The 20,058-nt window shown below is 43.6% G+C and overlaps 1 protein-coding gene across 2 annotated transcripts in view; it reads left to right on the top strand.

Annotated features, from left to right (window-relative positions):
* CORIN (corin, serine peptidase) overlaps window positions 1–20,058 on the top strand; it is a 279,818-nt gene that overhangs the window by 211,499 nt on the left and 48,261 nt on the right. For both annotated transcript variants that reach the window (XM_068278537.1, XM_068278536.1), the window contains exons 14-18: window positions 4,704–4,817; window positions 4,912–5,022; window positions 7,595–7,724; window positions 18,378–18,500; window positions 18,931–18,980. In XM_068278537.1, the coding sequence (XP_068134638.1) occupies window positions 4,704–4,817; window positions 4,912–5,022; window positions 7,595–7,724; window positions 18,378–18,500; window positions 18,931–18,980 (528 nt within the window). The remainder of the gene's footprint in view (window positions 1–4,703; window positions 4,818–4,911; window positions 5,023–7,594; window positions 7,725–18,377; window positions 18,501–18,930; window positions 18,981–20,058) is intronic.

The following is a 20,058-nucleotide window of genomic DNA, read 5'->3' as shown; positions in this document are numbered from 1 at the left end:
CTGGAGAAATTCCTGAAAGAGGGAGACTATCTTATGTGGGTCTGCTGTAGGTGGGTGGTTTGGGCTGCGAACTCTACAGGTGGGTGGTTTATATCCCCTATTTTTAAGTTTGTTAGCTAAGAGCGTGTGGGGTTTGTTGGCCCAACGATAGTATTTATTTTCCTGCCACCTAAGCTGTTTTTCTATGACCTCGCTGAGCAGGGAATCTAGTTGTATGCGGAGTCTATCTCTTTCTATTTTAAGGGCTGGTGTCTGGAGGGTCTTCCAATTACGCTCAACTTCCTCCAACTGGGCAGTTAAATCTGATATGGTTTGGGTTTTTGCCCTTTTTAGATGGGACGCTATACTAATAATTCCTCCCCTAACCGTAACCTTCATGGCCTCCCAAAGGGTGATTGCTGAACTGACTGAGCCCTCATTATTATCCAGGTAATCAGAGATGCAGGATTGAATCTTATTGAGGCAATCAGGGTGTGATAGCAAGGAGTCGTTCATACGCCACTTAAACATGCGGCTTCTTGGTACCAGTGAAGACATTTGTATCTGCACAGGGTCATGGTCTGACCATGGGACTGTGAGGATTTTTGCTGACATGACATTAGCAATCATTGAGGAGTTTAGAAAAAAATGATCTATTCTGCAGAAGCTTCCATGAGGGTTGGAATAAAAAGTAAAATCCTTTGTAGTCGGATTGAGTTCTCTCCAGACATCGAGTAGGCCCCTACTAGAGAGCAATTGCCCGACTGTCTGTGAGGTAGTGGTGGAAAAAGATTGGGAAGCTGCTGAATTAGGGCCTGGGGCTTTATCTATATCAACATTAAGGGTGACATTAGTGTCCCCGCATAATATAAGAGACCCCTCTACATGATGATCAATTACCTGCATAAGGTGAGATAAGAAACGGTCCTGGAACCGATTCGGTGCGTAGTATGATACTATAGTTACTTTACTGTCAAAAAGGGTGCCTTTCAGCAAGACATATCTCCCTGTTGGGTTGAGAATAGAAAAATCACATTTGAAAGGGAGGTTGCGCCTGAAAGCAATCGTAACTCCACGTACCTTGTCAGGTGCGCAAGAGTGGTATGCTAGAGGAAAGTGTCGATTAAGGAAGGCTGGGTGGCTGGATGCTGAAAACCTAGTCTCTTGGAGACACACTATGTCTGCATGACAGGCCTTGTAGTAGTGGAACGCCTTCCCTCTTTTCTGCGGAGAATTAAAACCCTGCACGTTGTGTGTAATGATTTTTAGGGGTAGACTATCCATAATCAAGGCTGGAGTTAGAGCCATTAAAGCAGAATGAAAGGTAGGGCTGATCTAGTATAAATATTGGGTGCCTCCCCATAGCAGTGTGAATTTGAGCTAAGGCTGCAGTCCTGTGACACGAGTCCCGAGGAAGAGAGTAGAGAGAGCATAGAAAAGAGCAAAGGCAGAAGAGAGAAATAAGAAGAAAGGAGAGGGAAAAGAGAAAAAAAGAGAGAACCCCGAACCTCTGATCTCTTCAGAAAAATGAAGAGGCAGAGGAGAACCATGCCCATGTTTGAGCCATCCGGCTTGGTGGAGAAACTCACCCAGCCTAGGCCATAGAGTAGGCGTAACCAAATTCTGGCGCCTACCCGGGGAGGAGGCCCTACCCGGGGAGGAGGCCCTCCCCGGCTGCATGAATAATAAACATTTTCAATTCAATTAAAAGGCATCACTATAACATAACCTTAATTACCTATATAGGTCCGTCTGTGTCCCCCATCCCCTCTTATCCCCCGGACCTCAGACCCCGTCAAAATTTCCCCCCGAGAAGCATAACAGTGAATAATTAAGAAAAACAAAAAAATATAGAAATATAAGGGAGCCAGAAGCTTCCGGAACTATCAGCCGAGAGCCTTACGGCCCCCCCCCCCCACGTCGGTAGAAAAAAGATTTGTAGTAAAACAAATAAGCCCTGCAAGGAGGGGTAAACAGGCATGGTCTAGTCAAAATAAGTGGCCCAGTGGGGCAAGATAAGGCTCCCGGCTGAAGCTACTACCCCAAGAACAATAAATCCTAATGCCCCGAAAAGTCTGAGATATCAGGCCTGTAACAAAAAAAGGGAATGCATGTCATATATTTCAAGAGCTTGCATTACAACAATATGGTGATTAGGCTGTTAAAGTGAAAGCACCCTGAATCGGGGGCACAGTGGTGGTGGAAAGTACAACTCAGATGCTCTCCGTACGTATCTGGGGGCAGAAAAAGACACACATAAAAAAAAAAAAAACATGACCAGGGGGCCCAAAGGCAAAACTCAGCAGCAGGCCCTAAGTTTTGGGCCTATAAGGATGCTCCAACAGTCATCCTGGGTCTGAGGCTATCGAGGGTAACGACTTTTCCTTGCCCCGGTTCCTCGAGCGTTGTGATCTAGTTGTTTCCCATAGTGGTTGCGAGCGTATGGATCCTTGACTCCCTTGACTACGTGCAGGGGATGCGGTCGGAAGAGAAAGTTTGAGACGTTCTAATTTCTTGTGGGCCTCCTCGGGCGTCGTCACAGTATGTGTGATATTGTTGTGCGAAAAGATCAATTTAAAGGGGAAACCCCATTTGTACTTTATGCCATGGGAAAGCAAGATTTTGATGGCTGGCTTCATCTCTTTGCGGCGCAATATTGTAGCCGGCGCGAGGTCGGCAAATAGTTGATATTGATGCCCTTGGAACTCTAGCTTATCTTTAGCTCTGGCGGCCTGAAAAAGGGTTTCTTTCGTTTTATAGAACGTAAACTTGATAACAATGTCTCTGGGTGTGCCATCGGGTCTTAGTGGCCCAAGTGCTCTGTGAATCCTATCAAACTCCAACCTCTCAATCGGAATAGTATGATCCAACTCTTGGAACAGGGCTGTAACTGTCGAAGTGAGATCCGTAATACTTTCCGGAAGGCCCCGGACACGCAGGTTGCCTCTGCGGGCGCGGTTTTCAAAGTCCTCCATACGAGAGTTAGTCGCTCGGAGGTCCGATCGCATTTCCCCAATATCTTTCTCGTGCTCATCTATGACTATGTCAGTATTGTCCATACGTCTTTCTAGTTCGTTTGTTCTAGCCCCCAACTCCCTGATTTCCTTGGATAGGCGGGAAGCTAATTTGCTGGAGGACTCCGCCAACTCCCTCTGTAAGATAACCTTAAATTTGTCCAGCAAGTCCCGATCTCGGGTGTCTATATCGCCGGACCCTGCCACCGAGGTCCCCCGCTTCTGTTTGCGAGTCTGGGCGCCCCTTGTACCTGAGAAGCGACTATCTCCGTCTGACTCGTTTCCGTGGTCCGAGTCCTCGTGCTTGCTCATGCTCGTCGCCATCTTGGCCTTCGGGGTGCGCGCTGTTGAGGGTCTCTCAGCGGCGGAATCCTCGTTCTGGCGTTTCCCCTTGCCTCCCATCTGAGTGCTGGGGTGGTCCGGGAGAGACGGCACACAGACCGACCACTATTTTCTTGGTCAGATGCCTGGATAAACTCCGATGCAGCCGGGAAGAGCGGAGCTCGCTCAACACACGTCCAGCTTGAGCAGCTGCAGGCCACGCCCAGGTTGTAGATTTCAACATCCCCGCTGCTCGTTCACTATGTTACAGCAGGTGGGCTGAGGCGACGGGTGAGCGGCATGACCAGCAAGAGCAGCAATTCCATGCGGTGTGACGTTGGCGAGCCTCTGTATTTTGTACCAGTGGTCTCTGATCCTTAAGGGGCCAGAGAAAGCTGGTACCTAAGTGGTTAATTTTTACTACTTGAGCAATACTTATGTAGCACAACTACACATTCCATTTATAATTTATGGGAAAAAATTGCTAGTAAATTTAGTAAAGCAGTCCAACTAAATTGATTATTGAACAATGCAATTTCTAACTAATCAGCTTTATAAGTGGTGGCTGGATGGTGTAATGGTTAAGGGCTCTGCCGCTGACACAGGAGATCAGGGTTCGAATCTCAGCTCTGCCTGTTCAGTAAGCCAGCACCTATTCAGTAGGAGACCTTGGGCAAGTCTCCCTAACACTGCTACTGCCTATAGAGCGTGCCCTAGTGGCTGCTGCTCTGGTGCTTTGAGTCCGCCAGGAGAAAAGCGTGATATAAATGTTATTTGACTTTTGACTTGATAAGTTAATATATACATTGGAATGGTAAAATTGGTCAGTCATTGGCCAATCAAAATTGAATGTATGTGCCCACCCTTAGATTTAATTCTCAGGCATTTTTCCACTTCCAATCCTTACTTGTTTTTCTGACTGCTTTGTGTTTTTAAAGGGCAACTGAGATGTGAGTGATATGGAGGCTGCCATACTTATTTCCTTTTAAACAATACCAGTTTCCTGGCAGTTCTGTAGTGACTGAATCACACACCTGAAATAAGTATGCAGCTAATCCAGTCAGACTTGGGTCAGAGCACTTGAATGCTTGTTCAGGGTCTAAAGCTAAAATAATTAGGCAGAGGATCAGCAGGCACTGTGCATTGTTTAAAAGGAAATAAATATGTCAGCCTCTATATCCCTCTCACCTCAGGTTCTCTTTAATATACACTCCTTACAATGCTCTTGTACAGTGGTGCATATGTTAGGGCGTTATAGACATTTGGCTTGTGTTGATAATGCAACATTTATTGAATGTTGTAAAGAATCCATGTTATGCAAAATGTGTCTTTGATCATTATCAGTGATGCTCATGGAAGGGTAATGCTGCTGTTGTTGTTCTTTGGCAGGCTGTGTGGAGAGAGGTCTGTGGGAATGTCCAGGAAGTAAGACATGCATCACGTTTTCCATGATCTGCGATGGCTTTCCTGACTGCCCTGACCAGCTAGAAGAGGCAAATTGCTGTACGTTTATTATTGTTCTCTCAGAAATTATCTCTGTAAAACAAACTATGGTGAAGCATAAGATTGATGACTATTTTACACATTCATTTCACAGCTTCTTGTAAGCAGGACGAGGTGGAATGTGCAAATCATGAGTGTGTATCACGTGATCAGTGGTGTGATGGGCACTTGGATTGTACTGACATTTCTGATGAATGGGACTGTGGTAAGTAAAAAAAACAACATCTTGTGTAACAGCAGGCTGGTAGGCTAACCATTGGGAAGCTCAGTGTTACTGGCAGGACTGGTTTGCAGGCATCGCTAGAGGTGTAAAGTCCAAAGGAAACCGCCCCCCCCCCCCACCCAACTGAATTCTGCCCGCTTCAGTATAGGTGGCCAGAAATGTCTCTTATATATTTAACTCTTAATATGTTTTTCAAAAAGGGGGGTGGGGGGCAGTCGATATGTGGGAGTAAACGATCTGGCCCAGATTTATTATTTGTATCACCATACCGGGTCATTCTGTGAACTATTGAAAATTATCTTTATCTTTCAGTCTTCAGCAACCTGCAATACATGCAGCCATCACATCATACACTGCGTGGTGAACACCACACACAGATCTTCCATGGCTGACTAGCCCAGTTAGCTTTTTAAAGTGAACCAGAGACAAAGCACCCTCATGTACCTTTACCATATATATCAGTGTAAACATTAGAGAAAACACCTACCCTGCTCTCTATTGCATCCTTCACTGCTCAGCCTGCTTGTTAGCAGCCCTGATAAAATCCCAGACTGAGCATTCAGTCTGGCTTTGCTCAGGAATCATTATAGCCAGGCTTGGGCTTGAAAAGACATCAGAAAAGACAGACTCAGCTATAATGATTCCTGAGCAAAGCCAGACTGAATGCTCAGTCGGGGATTTTATCAGGGCTGTTAATAAGCAGGCTGAGCAGTGAAGGATGAAGCAGAGAGCAGGGTAGGTGTGTTCTCTAATGCTCCCACTGATATATATGGTAAAATACATGAGGGTGCTTTGTTTCTGGTTTACTTTAAGTACCAGTTGTTTGTTTTTGTTGGGGTGTTTTTAGCTCAGTTGCTCAATAGTTTGCACACCTTGTTTAGAAGGGATGTTTCTTTTTCAAAAAAGTTTAGATCTCCATAAACAGTGAGATTTTGGTTTATATTAGTAGAAGGCGAGTTGTTAGTTGATATGGTTTACTGCAGTGTCCATTGCTTCCTGCCTTATTAATTAAAGTCCATAGTTCTATAATCAGGGCTGTGGAGTCGGTCCAAAAATCCACCGACTCCGACTCCTCAGTTTAGGATTCCACCGACTCAGACTCTGACTCCTCGACTCCGACTCCTCTAATTTGCATATTACAATTTTGTTGATTAAAAATATGTAACATGAAATTCGTCTCTTAACTGCCAACGCTTAGGAATTTTACAGGACAACTGAAGTGAGAAGGATATGTAGACTACTATATTTATTCCCTTTAGACTAAAACTAGTCCTTGGTAAGAGTACTTGTAAAAGGTACAAACCGGAACAAAGAACATCTATCAGGCTTTAGGCAATGTAAGTGTGGGTACATGTAAGAATGATGTGCAGGTACTCTGCAGGGGAATGAGGAGATTGTAAACAGACAACACCTCTGTGTTCAATGTGCACAGCATTCTCAGTGGATTCCCTGCAGCTCTGTGGGGAGTGCATATGTAGAGTATAGTACTACTGTGTAACAAAGTAAACCTGAGACAGATGAAATTAAAGTTTTATACAAACCTGGGGCTTCCTCCAGCCGCCTTCAGGATAATCAGTCCCTCGTTGTCCTCCTCCACCACCTGGATCTTCTGCTATGAGTCCAGGTACTTGAGCCAGTCGGGCGTAGTGCGCATGCACACACTCCGCCGCCAGGAGCATACTACACCTGTGCAGCACTATTGCGCAGGTGCAGAATGTTCCTGGCTGTGGGAGCGGCATGCGGTCGGACAGCGCTGACTGGCTGAATTACCAGGACTCATAGCAGAAGATCCGGGTGGTGGAGGACAGCGAGGGACTGATTAGCCTGAAGGGGGCTGGAGGAAGCCCCAGGTATGTATAAAACTTTTCATCCGTCTCAGTTACCCTTTAATTTGTAGTCACCAAACCAAATTTTAACAACATATCAAATGATTTGATTTCATCAGCAAAGGGAGTGCATACATTTGCATAAATCAGCATCAATGCAGAATTATTTCCATCTCGTTGACCATCTCTATTAGTGACACAGCTACACATTAGGCTTTATTCTTACAGCATAGATGTTATTTAGTATATAGAAGAGATTCCGGTGTACACATCATATATACAGTCACAATCAGATATGTATATCTGACCTTAAAAATACGGGGACTGCTTTATTGAAGCAGCACAAGTAACTAATTTTGATTGGTTTATTTCATTTTTGTGGACTAAGCACAGCTATTACTGTGTATATACTGTATATATACATTATTTTTAATGACTATTATCTGAGAAATAGAACATTTTATCATATTTTGTATTTTAATTACAGTTACAAATTCATTAGGAGTCGGAGTCGGAGTCGGTGCATTTTTTCCCGACTCCGACTCCAGGCACCCAAAATTGCCCGACTCCACGACTCCGACTCCACGACTCCGACTCCACAGCCCTGTCTATAATACTGCCCTCTTTAATAGTGTATAATAGTGTTGTGTGTTCTGAAAAGGGGTGATGTTAGTTTCATTAACATAACTTGTTTCATGATATTAACATTTATTCATTTCTTATTTTAGTCTCTGTTTCTAGAAACATGAGCTCCCTGACATCCCTGGTTGTCCACCGATCAGCTTATGATTACCAGGTCTGTTCCGATGGCTGGGAGGAAGAGCTGTCTCAATGGGTCTGCAAGCTAATGGGTTTAGGGTAAGGTCAGTAGTTTGTAGCAATAATACATATTATGGGTTGTAATTATCTGAAAAGTTAGCATTCTTCAGAAATTAAGTCTAATCTACTCCTGAGTTTTATCATCCTCATCTGTTGTTTTTTTTTTTTTTCCCCAATTCTCAAATGTTACATTTTGCTAGGTTTAATGATTCAATCATCTATGCATTGAAACTGCAAATGGGAAATTTGGCATAAGTGTACCTAAACTCAGAACATCCTCTCTGCTCTAAAAGAAGATAGTTTTTCTTTCAGACTGGTCTTACATTTGTGTTTTGTGTTGCACAAAACACAAATGTAAGACCAGCCTGAAAGAAAAACATTTCTTTGTTTCAACTTATAGAAATCCTAACAAAAAAACTTGAAGTGTTACCTTCCTGGACATTCCTGGTAGCACAGGATGGGTTAACCATCAGTGTTTACATATTATCACAGAACCCACGGCACACCGCAGCACAACTCACAGCCCTGATTCACACTTGCTGATAACTTGCTTATAAGGTTAATTAAAGAGGCTGATCTCTCCAAACACACAGAGTGAATTTCTCAGCAACTATATTCGTTTTCAATATATGCTGTGCAAAAGTTTGGGTCCACTTTAACATATATATATATATATATATATATATATATATATATATATATATATATATATATATATATATATATATATATATATATATATATATATATATATAAATTTTTTTTATTGTTCTTTCACTTAACCACCCTGGCGTTCTGATAAGATCGCCAGGGAGGCTGCGGGAGGGTTTTTTTTAAATTAAAAAAAAACTATTTCATGCAGCCAACTGAAAGTTGGCTGCATGAAAGCCCACTAGAGGGCGCTCCGGAGGCGTTCTTCCGATCGCCTCCGGCGCCCAGAATAAACAAGGAAGGCCGCAATGAGCGGCCTTCCTTGTTTTGCTTACACCGTCGCCATAGCGACGAGCGGAGTGACGTCATGGACGTCAGCCGACGTCCTGACGTCAGACGCCTCCGATCCAGCCCTTAGCGCTGGCCGGAACTTTTTGTTCCGGCTGCGCAGGGCTCAGGCGGCTGGGGGGACCCTCTTTCGCCGCTGCTCGCGGCGAATCGCCGCAGAGCGGCGGCGATCGGGCAGCACACGCGGCTGGCAAAGTGCCGGCTGCGTGTGCTGCACTTTATTTGGCGCAAATCGGCCCAGCAGGGCCTGAGCGGCAGGCTCCGGCGGTACTGGACGAGCTGAGCTCGTCCATACCGCCCAGCTGGTTAAATGTGAAACCTTGAGTTTCTTCATTTGAATTAATTCTTCATTTCAATTTAGGTTGCTGCTTACATTGGTAGCAAAAATTGGATTCTGCTGTAATTGATTATCTGTATTCTAGCATTCATTAAAGGGGCCAAGGCCAAACACCTTTTGGCTGTACTCATTTCGCTCATTGGACTCAAAGGATACTGTTAATAACTGGATTCATCCGTAAGACCCATCTATTATCATAAATTGAAAATAAGAACTGCCAAGACATTTGTGTAAACTCACTTTCCTAATGAGCTAATAAAATCCTCTGATAGATGGTATGAAACATTTTTCAAAATATTCTCATTCAGATTGGCAAGGTATGCATTTTATGTACATTCTACATAGCTCCCAACTGTCCCTCTGTTTTTTATTACAAACTCTTTATAGTTTGCGTGACTAGGGGTGTGTTGGGGGCGTGATTAGGGGTATGGCAGGGGTGTGGCTTAAGTGTCCCTCTTTCTTATCTCAAAAAGTTGGGAGGTCTGGGTAACATCATGGATGGGTGGGAAAGTCCCCTATCTAGATCTGCAGCTCCTGGGCTTTGGGCAGTCTTTTGACCAAAGTTTGTAACTTGCTAATCTGAATTGCTTGCTTTTTGGTAAATCTGCAGAAGATAGAAATTTTAGCTGTATATATCAGATTTGTTGTTTTAGGTCTTGAGCTTGTTTTCTTGTGAAGCAAGCTATTTGTATAGAAGTTGTGCCACCTGACAGCTCCAGAACTCTTAAGTGGGACCTAAACAGTGAGAACAGTTTTAGGTTGCCACTGTGATTTAAAATTTTTCTGTCCTTAAAAAAACTTTCTAATTTAAAAATCCTTCTTTAAAAAAAGATGAATATATAACAGACTTCCACTATCACTAGTTTGCATGATCAGCTTAACCGCTTCACAACTGAGGGTTTTTTACCCCTTTAGCATCCGAGCAATTTTCTCCTTTCAGCGCTCCTTACATTCATTCGCCTATAACTTTATCATTACTTATCGCAATGAAATGAACTATATCTTGTTTTTTTTGCCACCAATTAGGCTTTCTTTAGGTTGGACATTATGCCAAGAATTATTTTATTCTAAATGTGTTTTAATGGGAAAATAGGAAAAAATTGGGGAAAAAAATTATTTTTCAGATTTCGGCCATTATAGTTTTTAAATAATGCATGCTACTGTAATTAAAATCCATGTAGTTTATTTGCCCATTTGTCCCGGTTATTACACGTTTAAATTATGTCCCTATCACAATGTTTGGTGCCAATATTGTATTTGCAAATAAAGGTGCATTTTTTTCAGTTTTGCGTAATTCCCTAATTACAAGCCCATAATTTATAAAGTAACAGTGTTATACCCTCTTGATATAAATATTTAAAGATTTCAGTCCCTAAGGTAACTATTTGTTTTTTGTTTTTTTTATTGTAATTTTTTTTTTTTATTACAAAAAAAAGAAAAATTGGTAACAATTGGGGAGTGTGGGAGTTAATGAGTTAATTTTATATTGTAAACTAATGTATTTGTATGTGAAAAATGTTTTTGGGTGTAGTTTTACTTTTTGGCCACAAGATGGCCACAGTGATTTTTTTGTAAATGCGTCCTGCAAGCGTAGGAAGTACGCTTGCTAAAAGTTCAGGGAGGCTGGGAAACTTTTTTTTTTTTTCACAATGATCGTGCTGCTTCTCATAGAAGCAGCCGATCATTGCTGGGGGGCAGAGATGAACGAACGGGAATGGTTTTTCCCGTTCATTGATCTCCGGACGAGCGGGCGGCGGTGTGCACAATCGCGGGAGCGCGGACAGCGGCGGTAGCGGCGGGGGGCTGCGTATATCTAGGCTCCGGGTGGGGAACTGAAGTTCGAAAGAGCGTAGATATACTGTACCCGGGCAGCAAAGTGGTTAAAGGTGCGTACACATGCTCTATTTGCAGGAGCGACGGGTCCGTCGGACCCTCCCGCTGGGCGGACGTTCCAGCGATAGTAGAGCGTGTGTACAGTCTGTCTGCAGACTGATAAGGCTGTTTCTGAGCGATCCGCTGAGTGTGTCAAGGTATCTTATCTGGAGATCACACGACAGTTTCTCAGTCGCATACATGATAAAAGGGTGCCAATGGAAATAATGCCTGTATTCTATTAACGCTTTACCCAACGCTTTAGTATGATTGAGCACTCTACAATAGGGGATACTGTAAAAAGAAGCACTAAATTGTGGGTCAGAACAATAATGAGCACATTAATAAAAAAAACACTAGAATAAGGGGACAGTATAATAAAGGGCACTGTAAGAGCTGGTAGTGAAATACATGGCCTCAACTACTTTTGAAGTCCATGCCTCTTGCAAAATAAATGCAGGGGCTCCCTGAGATCCAAAAATTGTAGGGGTTCCTTGAGATCCAAAAGTTATTTGCAGGATCCCTCCAGGGGAAAAAAGTTGAGAAAGGCTGAGCTAGGGTGAACTAGGGCTTTCAGTTTGACTTTTTTCCCAATTTTTTTTTTCAGCTACCACTGGAAAAAAAAAAAAAAAAAAAAGAACAAACAAATAAAAAACAAAATTTCTGCCTTTGATTATCCTGTTGGGTCATTACTGAGAAGTAGTGACCATGTAACTGTGTTTAGTAACTCTAACCAATAACTCTGAGTTCACGTTTCTGGTCAGCAATAATGACATGAACTCTGCCTGCTTGCTTTGGATACACACACTTCGCATCACTTCCTGTCTTTTATAATCCTGTCGGTTTCATTGGATGGTCACACATAGTGATGTGCAGCAGGGCCGAGGCAGAGGCGAGAGAGGCTCCAGCCTCAGGGCGCAGTGTAGGAGGGGGCGCACAACTCACTCAGCTATCATTCCCCTATTGTGTTTGAAGCAGAGAGAAATAAGAAAAGAGGATATATGGCAGTGAGTGGAATAGCATAGTGGATCATTTCAGTCAGAACAGTGCCTGCTTCATAGGGTCTGATTAGTATCTACCCTATGAGCCCTGGCAAGGGTCATGAGTGATAATCATTTAATAAGCCTGGTAGGGATTATAGGAAATACAGCGTACAATACACAGGCTGGGATCTGGGCACAGGAGGCTCATTCTGTCTGCCAGTTGCATTAAATCCAATCTTGTGTGGTTGCCATGACTTGCCTTGTGTGCCAAGGTTTGATTTCCAATGAGGCCGTGTCATCCAAGATTTTCTATACTTATCTAAAAGGGTATTATATGCAAAGCTATGACCTCTAGCCAGGAAAGTCTACACTACATGTGTATCTCTGCCCTGGCACAGACTAGGACTAGCTTGTATTTCAGCTTTGCCATGCTGAACACTCTGATGATATAGTGTATTAAACAATATCGCAGTTATTATAATCAGGCATTTGTAGTGTGTAGAGTTTAAGGGCAGAGAGCTTTTTGATCCATTTCATTTTTTTAACCCTTCTGGCGGTGCGCAGTTTCTGAGGCTGCGTCCGCGGGAGGGATTTTTTGAATTAAAGTTGTCTTATCCTTTGTAGCTAGCACTAGGCTTCCTACCATTGTCCCCCCGCACCCTTCTGATCCCCCCCGATCGCCCCTGCTATACGTTACCTAGCCACGATCCTGCGAGAGCCGCAGCCTCTCCAATGAGCTTCAGTCGTCGCTATGGCGACGATCGGACATGACATCTGACGTCATCGTTATCGTGACATCATGACGTCATGCGCAATCCTGATCCTCCCCATAGCAAAGCCTGAAGCTTAATGGAAAGGCTGCGCTATCGCGGGATCTGGGGAGGGGGGGGAGGGGGTAAGTATAACGGTGGCGATCAGGGGCGATCAATAAAGAGCGGAGGGACTAGCTACAAAGGCTAAAACAACTTTTATTCAAAAAATCCCTCCCGGGGCAGATAAATCCTCTGCGGCAGCTACCCCGAGTGTAGCTCGGGGTTACCGCCAGGAGGGTTAAAACACGCTCCCATTGACTTCTATTAAAGTCATGATCGAGTTCTTTGAAAAAATTGCAATCGCTGCAAAATTTGTTTTTAATGTACATCAATGGAAGCATGTTTTTAAAAATGAAAAATAATCGAAAAGCGATCTGCAGTGTGTATCGGCTCTAAGGTTGAAAGTTTTATTATTCAGCAAGCTAACAGGTGTCCTGTTTTAAGGGAGCCTTTTTCCAGCTGTATGTGAAGTGAAAATCTGGCCTATAGATAGCCAGAGTCTGACCATAAAGAGATCTATTACAGTCACACTCTGGAAATACATTTCTAATAAATTTCACTTTGAAATCTATAAAAAATCTATGGAGCTGCTGTGCAGGGCTGACTGTAGGGCCCCCAAGTCTCTCCCCTTCTGAAAGGTGCTCCCCCTGGGCCTGTGCAGAGTGTTGGCAGCATAGTGCACTAACCTGTCCACCGGTGCACCCCTCCTGTGTCCTCTCTCCATCATCGCTGGTGCGCCTGCTCCCTGTGACCACGCAGAATGTACTGTACATAGTCATGTAACGTTCATGCCGTCCGGTCACAGTGTACAGGCGCCTTGGCGGGGATGGAGAGAGGACACAGGAGGAGTGTGATGGTGGACAGGTGAGTGTGCCAACACTCTGCACGGGATGGGGGGAGGGGACATGGGGGGTTCTTTAGATTGTCTTGAAATCTACTACCACTGCCCCCTTTCAAGTGAGATCTTTCGATGCAGGGGATCTATAGTTTTGATCGATTTTGGGTCGGAGATCAATCAAAATTACAATCGGGCAGCCATATTGGCCTTGATTCACAAAGCCGTGTTAACTGTTTAGCACCGGCGTGCTAAACAGCTAGCACGTGAGGTGCCGCACGTGGACTTTTTGCTGCCGATTGCGTGCAAAAGTCAGCGTGATCGCGTGCAAAGTCCGCGTTCTCACGCGCAAATGTCCGCGCACGGCACTTCACGTGCTAACTGTTTAGCCTGCCCGTGCTAAACAGTTAGCACAGCTTTGTGAATCAAGGCCATTGTGTCATCAATCTGTGGCAGTTTCATGATGATCTAATCGGTCGTGTAAAATTGACAAAAGTATGGGCATCATCATGTTTTTACTTTCCCCGCTTACTCGCCTTATCGTTTCTCCCATCATGGCACATTTCCCATTGTATGCTGTTTAGTCATATAAGGTATAATAAATGAGTAAAGCTAGCGTGGCACATTAATACAGATCCTACAGCATATAACCTTGGTTGACGGGATTTTCTTTTATGGTGATATTTGACTATAATTTGTGGTGACCACGCCTACTATAATTTTGCTGAGGCACTCTTTACGCCCCACATGCTGCTCTCTTCATTCGTTTTGCACTGGTGCCCTCTGTGGGCTGTTTGGGTCACTGGATCCTTATTGTATGCCTGGGAAGCCCTGAATATTACTTTGTACTTTATAGACTTGAAATTGAAGGTATAACATTTATCTAAATAAAATGCAAGTATTTCTACATGCATTACTGTAACGTTCTGCGCCAGCCATTGGGGGGGGGTTGCCAACAGAAAATGCCAGACATTAGTGGCCAATCTTGTTGGCCAACCAGAGTTGGTGTTCTCTGGCAAACGCCAAATGCGCCCTGCACAATGTTGGGCTGTAAGCACAACCCCCACCTGTGGACGTCGGGTCCTCATACCACCCAAATGGAGTCTGTTTCAGACCATTTGAGCAGACACATGCACATTTGTGGCCTGCTGGAGGACATTTTGCAGGGCTCAGCAGGGTTCATCCATGCACAAAGGCGCAGGTAGCGGTCCTGCTGCTGGGTTGTTGCCCTCCTCCATGTCTCCTGATGTAATGGCCAGTCTCCTGGTATTGCCTCCATGCTCTGGACACTATGCTGAAAGACACAACTAGGCACAGCTAACCTTCTTACCACAGCTCACAGTCATGGGCCATCCTGGATGAGCTGCACTACCTGAGCCACTTGTGTGGGTTGTAGACTCCGTCTCATGCTACCACTACTGTAGAGTGAAAGCACCACCAGCACTCAAAAGTGACCAAAACATCGGCCAGAAAGCATAGGAACTGAGAAGTGGTCTGTGGCCACCACCTGCATATCCACTCCTTCATTGGGGATGTCTTGCTAATTGCCTATAATGTCCACCTGTTGTCTATTCCATTTGCACCACAGCATGGGAAATTGATGGTTAATAAGTGCTGCTACCTAAGTGGACAGTTTGATTTTACAGAAGCGTGATTGACTTGGAGTTACATTGTGTTGTTTATGCGTTCCCTTTATTTTTTTGAGCATTGTACTGTATATATATGTATATGTCCAGAACCTTGGGGGTTAACCCTCTCCATCAGTTTCAAAATGGGCCAGGATAATCCAGTGAAATAAAATAGCTTTCTTTATTGTTACATCAATTATAAAGAAAATCTTATAAAAGATGAAATTCTAGTTGCTCTACCATATTATTGTTCTAAATGGAAAAGGTCATAATAGTATACTGGGCGGCTTGACAAGGAAGGTAATATGCTGCTGCTATACTAGCTATGAAGCTAGTCCACCTTTTGATGACCTTTTCCATTAAGAGCTATAATATGCCAATGCAGCCAGAACTTCATCTTTTATAAGAGTTCTATAATGGAACCAACAATAAAAAAAGCTTTATTGGATGGTGCTGCAGCCTACCAAAAAGAGACTGATATCTCTCCATTCCATTCTGAATCTGCTGATAGAATCATCCACCTTGCTTCTCACTCCTCCACTGCTGCTCCTCTTTCCTCTGCACTGGCTGCCAATATCCCACAGGATCTATTTCAAGCTCCAAATGCTAACCTACAAAATACTCAGACAGTTCATGGTGACCCAGAAGCACTCGGAAAGAATGAAGTGCTTAACAACTTCCTTACTAGAAGTCTCTGGCCCCTTAAAGCGGAACTGTAAATTCGTGTAAAAAAACAGTTTCACTTACCTGGGGCTTCCCCAAGCCCCCAGCAGCCGTCCTGTCTCGCGCCGGTCCTGCCCGAGCCTCCGTTCTCCCGCGCCAGCTACTTTCGTGACTGCCGAATTGCAAGTCGACGGCAACTGCGCCTGCGCTCTCCAGGCTACGCGAATCTTTCTTTATGTTACAGCCCGCAATAGTATCCTGCGCTAATAACGGGAACGCGAAGAAAGCTTTGCATAGCCCGGGGCGCACAGGCGCAGTTGCCGTCGACGGAGGTAACAGAAGTAGCTGGTGCGGGAGAGCGGAGGATTGTGCAGGACCAGCGCGGGACAGGACGGCTGCTGGGGGCTTGGGGAAGTCCCAGGTAAGTGAAACTGTTATTTTTACATGAATTTACAGTACCGCTTTACAGGGAACCTAAACTGAGAAGTATCTGGATTTTTCCTTTAAAAATAATAGCGATTGCCTTACTCTCCTGCTGATCCGGTGTATCTAATACTTTTCTCAACAAGCATGCAGATCAGGTGCTCTGACTGAAGTCAGACTAGATTAGCTGCATGCTTGTTTCAGGTGTGTGATTCAGACACTACTGCAGCCAAAGAGATCAGCAGGATTGCCAGGCAACTAGTATTGTTTAAAAGGAAACATCCATATCCCTCTCAGTTAAGGTTCCCTTTAAGGACCAGAGACTTTTTGGTTAAAGGACATCTGAGGTGAAAATTAATTCATGAGATAAACAATTTTATCTATCTTCCTTATAAAAATTACTTTTTAAGGTATACCAAAGTTTTATTTTCTATTTAAATGTACTTTTTAAGTTTTTACTGTTTCTTGGCCTCTTCTTAAAGAGAACCCGAGACGGGGTTCTGAGAATAAAATCCCCATACAGAGGCTGGGTCTGTCTATAGAGCCCAGCCTCTGTTGCTATATAGATCACCCCTAAGCGATCTGCGCTCTGTAATCCCCCCATAAAACACAATCGCAGCTTGTCAGAGCGCGCTGTGTTTACCTCTCCTCTGTCAGTCTCGCCGCTTCCCGCCTCCTGCATCGCTCCGGTCCCCGCACACGTCCCTTCCCTCGCCGCTGATTAGAGGGAAGGGACGCAGGCGGGACTAGAGCGATGTAGGAGGTGGGGGAGCAGCCGAGACTGACAGAGGAGAGGTAAACGTGCGGCTGTGAGTTATGGGGGCATCACAGAGCGCGGGGGGGGGGGGGGGCTTAGGAGCGATCTATATAGCAACAGAGGCTGGGCTCTATAGACAGACCCAGCCTCTGTATGGGGATTTCATTCCCAGAACCCCGCCTCGGGTTCTCTTTAATAAACACATTCATAGAATCTGTGAACTATTGACCCTTTTTATTTCTTTCCTACTCTCAGAAGCCATTTACGGCCAGGAAATTGTTATATGGCTGCAATTTGTTATCAGTGAGGATTACGTTGTGGTCCGACACGGACAGAAATTGTCACTTGCATACCTGATTTTTAACTCTTTCAGGCAGAGAAAGAAAAAAAAAGGCATAGTTATTTGAATGCTTGGCACTGTACATACACGTCTATCTCATCATGTCACCTCAGATGTTCTTTAAGAAACGGAGCTCACCGACGTTACGCCGCACAGACCCGTCTTTCTCGCCATTTGCACCGCTCTCCCATTGCTGCAGCCCACTCGCTCTATGGTTGTTATGACATCAGAGCTCTGTAAGCTGGGTAGGAACTGATTTCATTTGACCTCCTGACCCTATGATTGCTTTGAGCCAATCACAGCCACGGGAGAATGGCGGAACGTGCGGCACGGTGATGGAAAACTATGCCCTTGTACTAAACGCGGCGTAGATTTCAATTACTGAGGTCCGGTTAAGGAAACCAAAAAGGGCTCTATCAAAAAGCAATGCTAGATATAATTTTGTCTTCTTTATTAACTTTATTAACTCTTCAATGCATATAAATAAAAAAGGGACACAGGTAGCTTGTAAGTAAACGTTGTACTATATATACTATATTAAAATAATGATGATAAAATAATAATTCCAGTATTTGTAAAGCACTTCTCTCCTGTCGGACTCAAAGTGCTTGCAAGGCAGCCATTAGAGCACGCTCAGTTTCGCCCAAGTACTCCTTACTGAACTAGCCCCGAGATGCTGGCTTACTGAAATAGGAAGAGCTGAGATTTGAACCCAGGAAACCTATGTCAGAGGCAGAGCCCTTATCTCATGTCGCATATCAGTTCATGTGTGCTTTTAAATTTACATGTTAGAGTACAACATCAATTTGTTACCGATTCAGATCTACTTCCAGCGGAATCTGACACAGGAACCTGATATACACTTCTTCCTCTTTCCCCCCATGTCAGGCAGCATTGTCACCCCTTTCTTATTTGTATACAGCTACTAGAATGGTTTGGATTTAGACTGGGGAACTTAATGCAAATGTGCAGTGTATAACTGTCCAGATTAGCAACTGCTGAGTGTATTACTTGCAGTAAAATATCATTTACTTTTGTTTTAGGGGCCCATCAATGACTGAGTTCACACCAGAGGACCATCACCCTGAGAACGATCACTGGCTGCGTTTAAAACCTGAGTGGAAACTACAAAATGGGTCCACCTTTCATGAACTGCTAACAAAAGGGTAAAGGAATTAGCACAACTGAATTGCAATAATATGGTACAAGAGATACTATTTTATGCTTGGAACACGGAGGACCAGCGTTCAAGGTCTACCAGGGTTCTAATGAGATGTATGGAATTTGTTACTCCTACTATTTGTGTACTCTGACATGTTTCATTATAAGTTAACGTTTCATAAAAATGACTAGTGTCTTGTGACTGATCTGTCTTGGGGTTCCAACACCACTTGTCCATTGCATGACTTCCACAGCAATAGGCCTACATCATGACGTAGAAATATTGTTCCTTTTAGTATTCATTCATTAATTAATTTAGTATTCATTTTTTTAGTATTAATTTTTTTATCTTTGGTACCTCACTGAAACAGACGTATCCCCCTTTCCCCCAATCAGAAAGAAAAGAAAAATAACTTTTTTTTTCCTTCTTTGTAGACAACCTTGTGAAAACAGAAGCAAAGTCTCTCTAATTTGCACCAAGGAAGGTAAATAAAGCATCAAACTGTGTAAAATGGTGAACAAGACTTGTAGAGTTGAATATGGGGTATCGGGTAATGCAGAAGCATTGCAGATAAGCAGTCCCATGCTAACCTTCTCTTCCCACCACGCACATACAGTATACTGTACATAGCCACACTGTTGACATGTTCATTGTGATGCTGCTTTCATCTTATTTGTCTTGAGGTAGTAGGCGGGAACTTGCCAGGTGTGGAGGGTTAAACTAGAGAGTAACAGGCAGCTTAGATTCAGTCTTATGGTGCCTATACACAGTACAGTGAAAACGTTCAATTTTCCAATTAATTCAACCAAATCGATAGAATCCAAAAGAATCTTTTTTTTCGATTAAGAAAAATCCCGTTTTTTTCTTTCACTAAAATTCCAACTGGACATGTTGAAAAAAATTGTTATATTCAATCTAACGGAATAATTGAACAAAATGATCTAATTAAAAAAAAAGGAAAAAATTGTACCATGTAAGTGTTCCCTCTTGAGCTGAGAATGGAGATTTCTTTGTCCGTTCTCTACTCATTGCAAAACTGACAGTGAACAGCTCCCATTTTATATATAGGAGCCTTTCACAATTGTTGGACTGCTACGGATCCATCACACTTCTATGCAGTCCGCGATAATCCTGGAAGAGCAGATAATGCCTGGATGGTGGTATCTCTCAGAAAATGGTGGTATCTCATCTCCCCTGGACTTGGGGTGAAAGGGGGTTGAGGGGGAGGCTCTTGCATAGCTAATCAGCCTATGCTGCACATCACTGGGAGGTTGGGGTTACATTTAATATACAGCAAAATATAGATATGGGAAGTGTTTCTGAAGTTGAAACCAGGAAAGTTGCTGTAAAAGTGGGACATGCATTTTACTACAGTAGAATCTCGTTAGAGTAATCACTGATATAGTAAACCTCTGGATAGTGTAAACTCAGTCCTCGGGTCCCAGCAAATGCGTTTGTATAAATATACAATGTATGACCAATTCTGATATAGTAAACGTCAGATATAGTAAACAAATTTTTCCGGTCCCTTGGAGTTTACTATTATTTATTTATTATTATTT

Source organism: Hyperolius riggenbachi, chromosome 1 (genome assembly GCF_040937935.1).
Source record: "Hyperolius riggenbachi isolate aHypRig1 chromosome 1, aHypRig1.pri, whole genome shotgun sequence".
In the NCBI taxonomy this organism is placed as follows: domain Eukaryota; kingdom Metazoa; phylum Chordata; class Amphibia; order Anura; family Hyperoliidae; genus Hyperolius; species Hyperolius riggenbachi.
The sequence above is the reverse complement of the archived record's forward strand: the minus strand, read 5'-3'. Positions and strand labels throughout refer to the sequence as shown.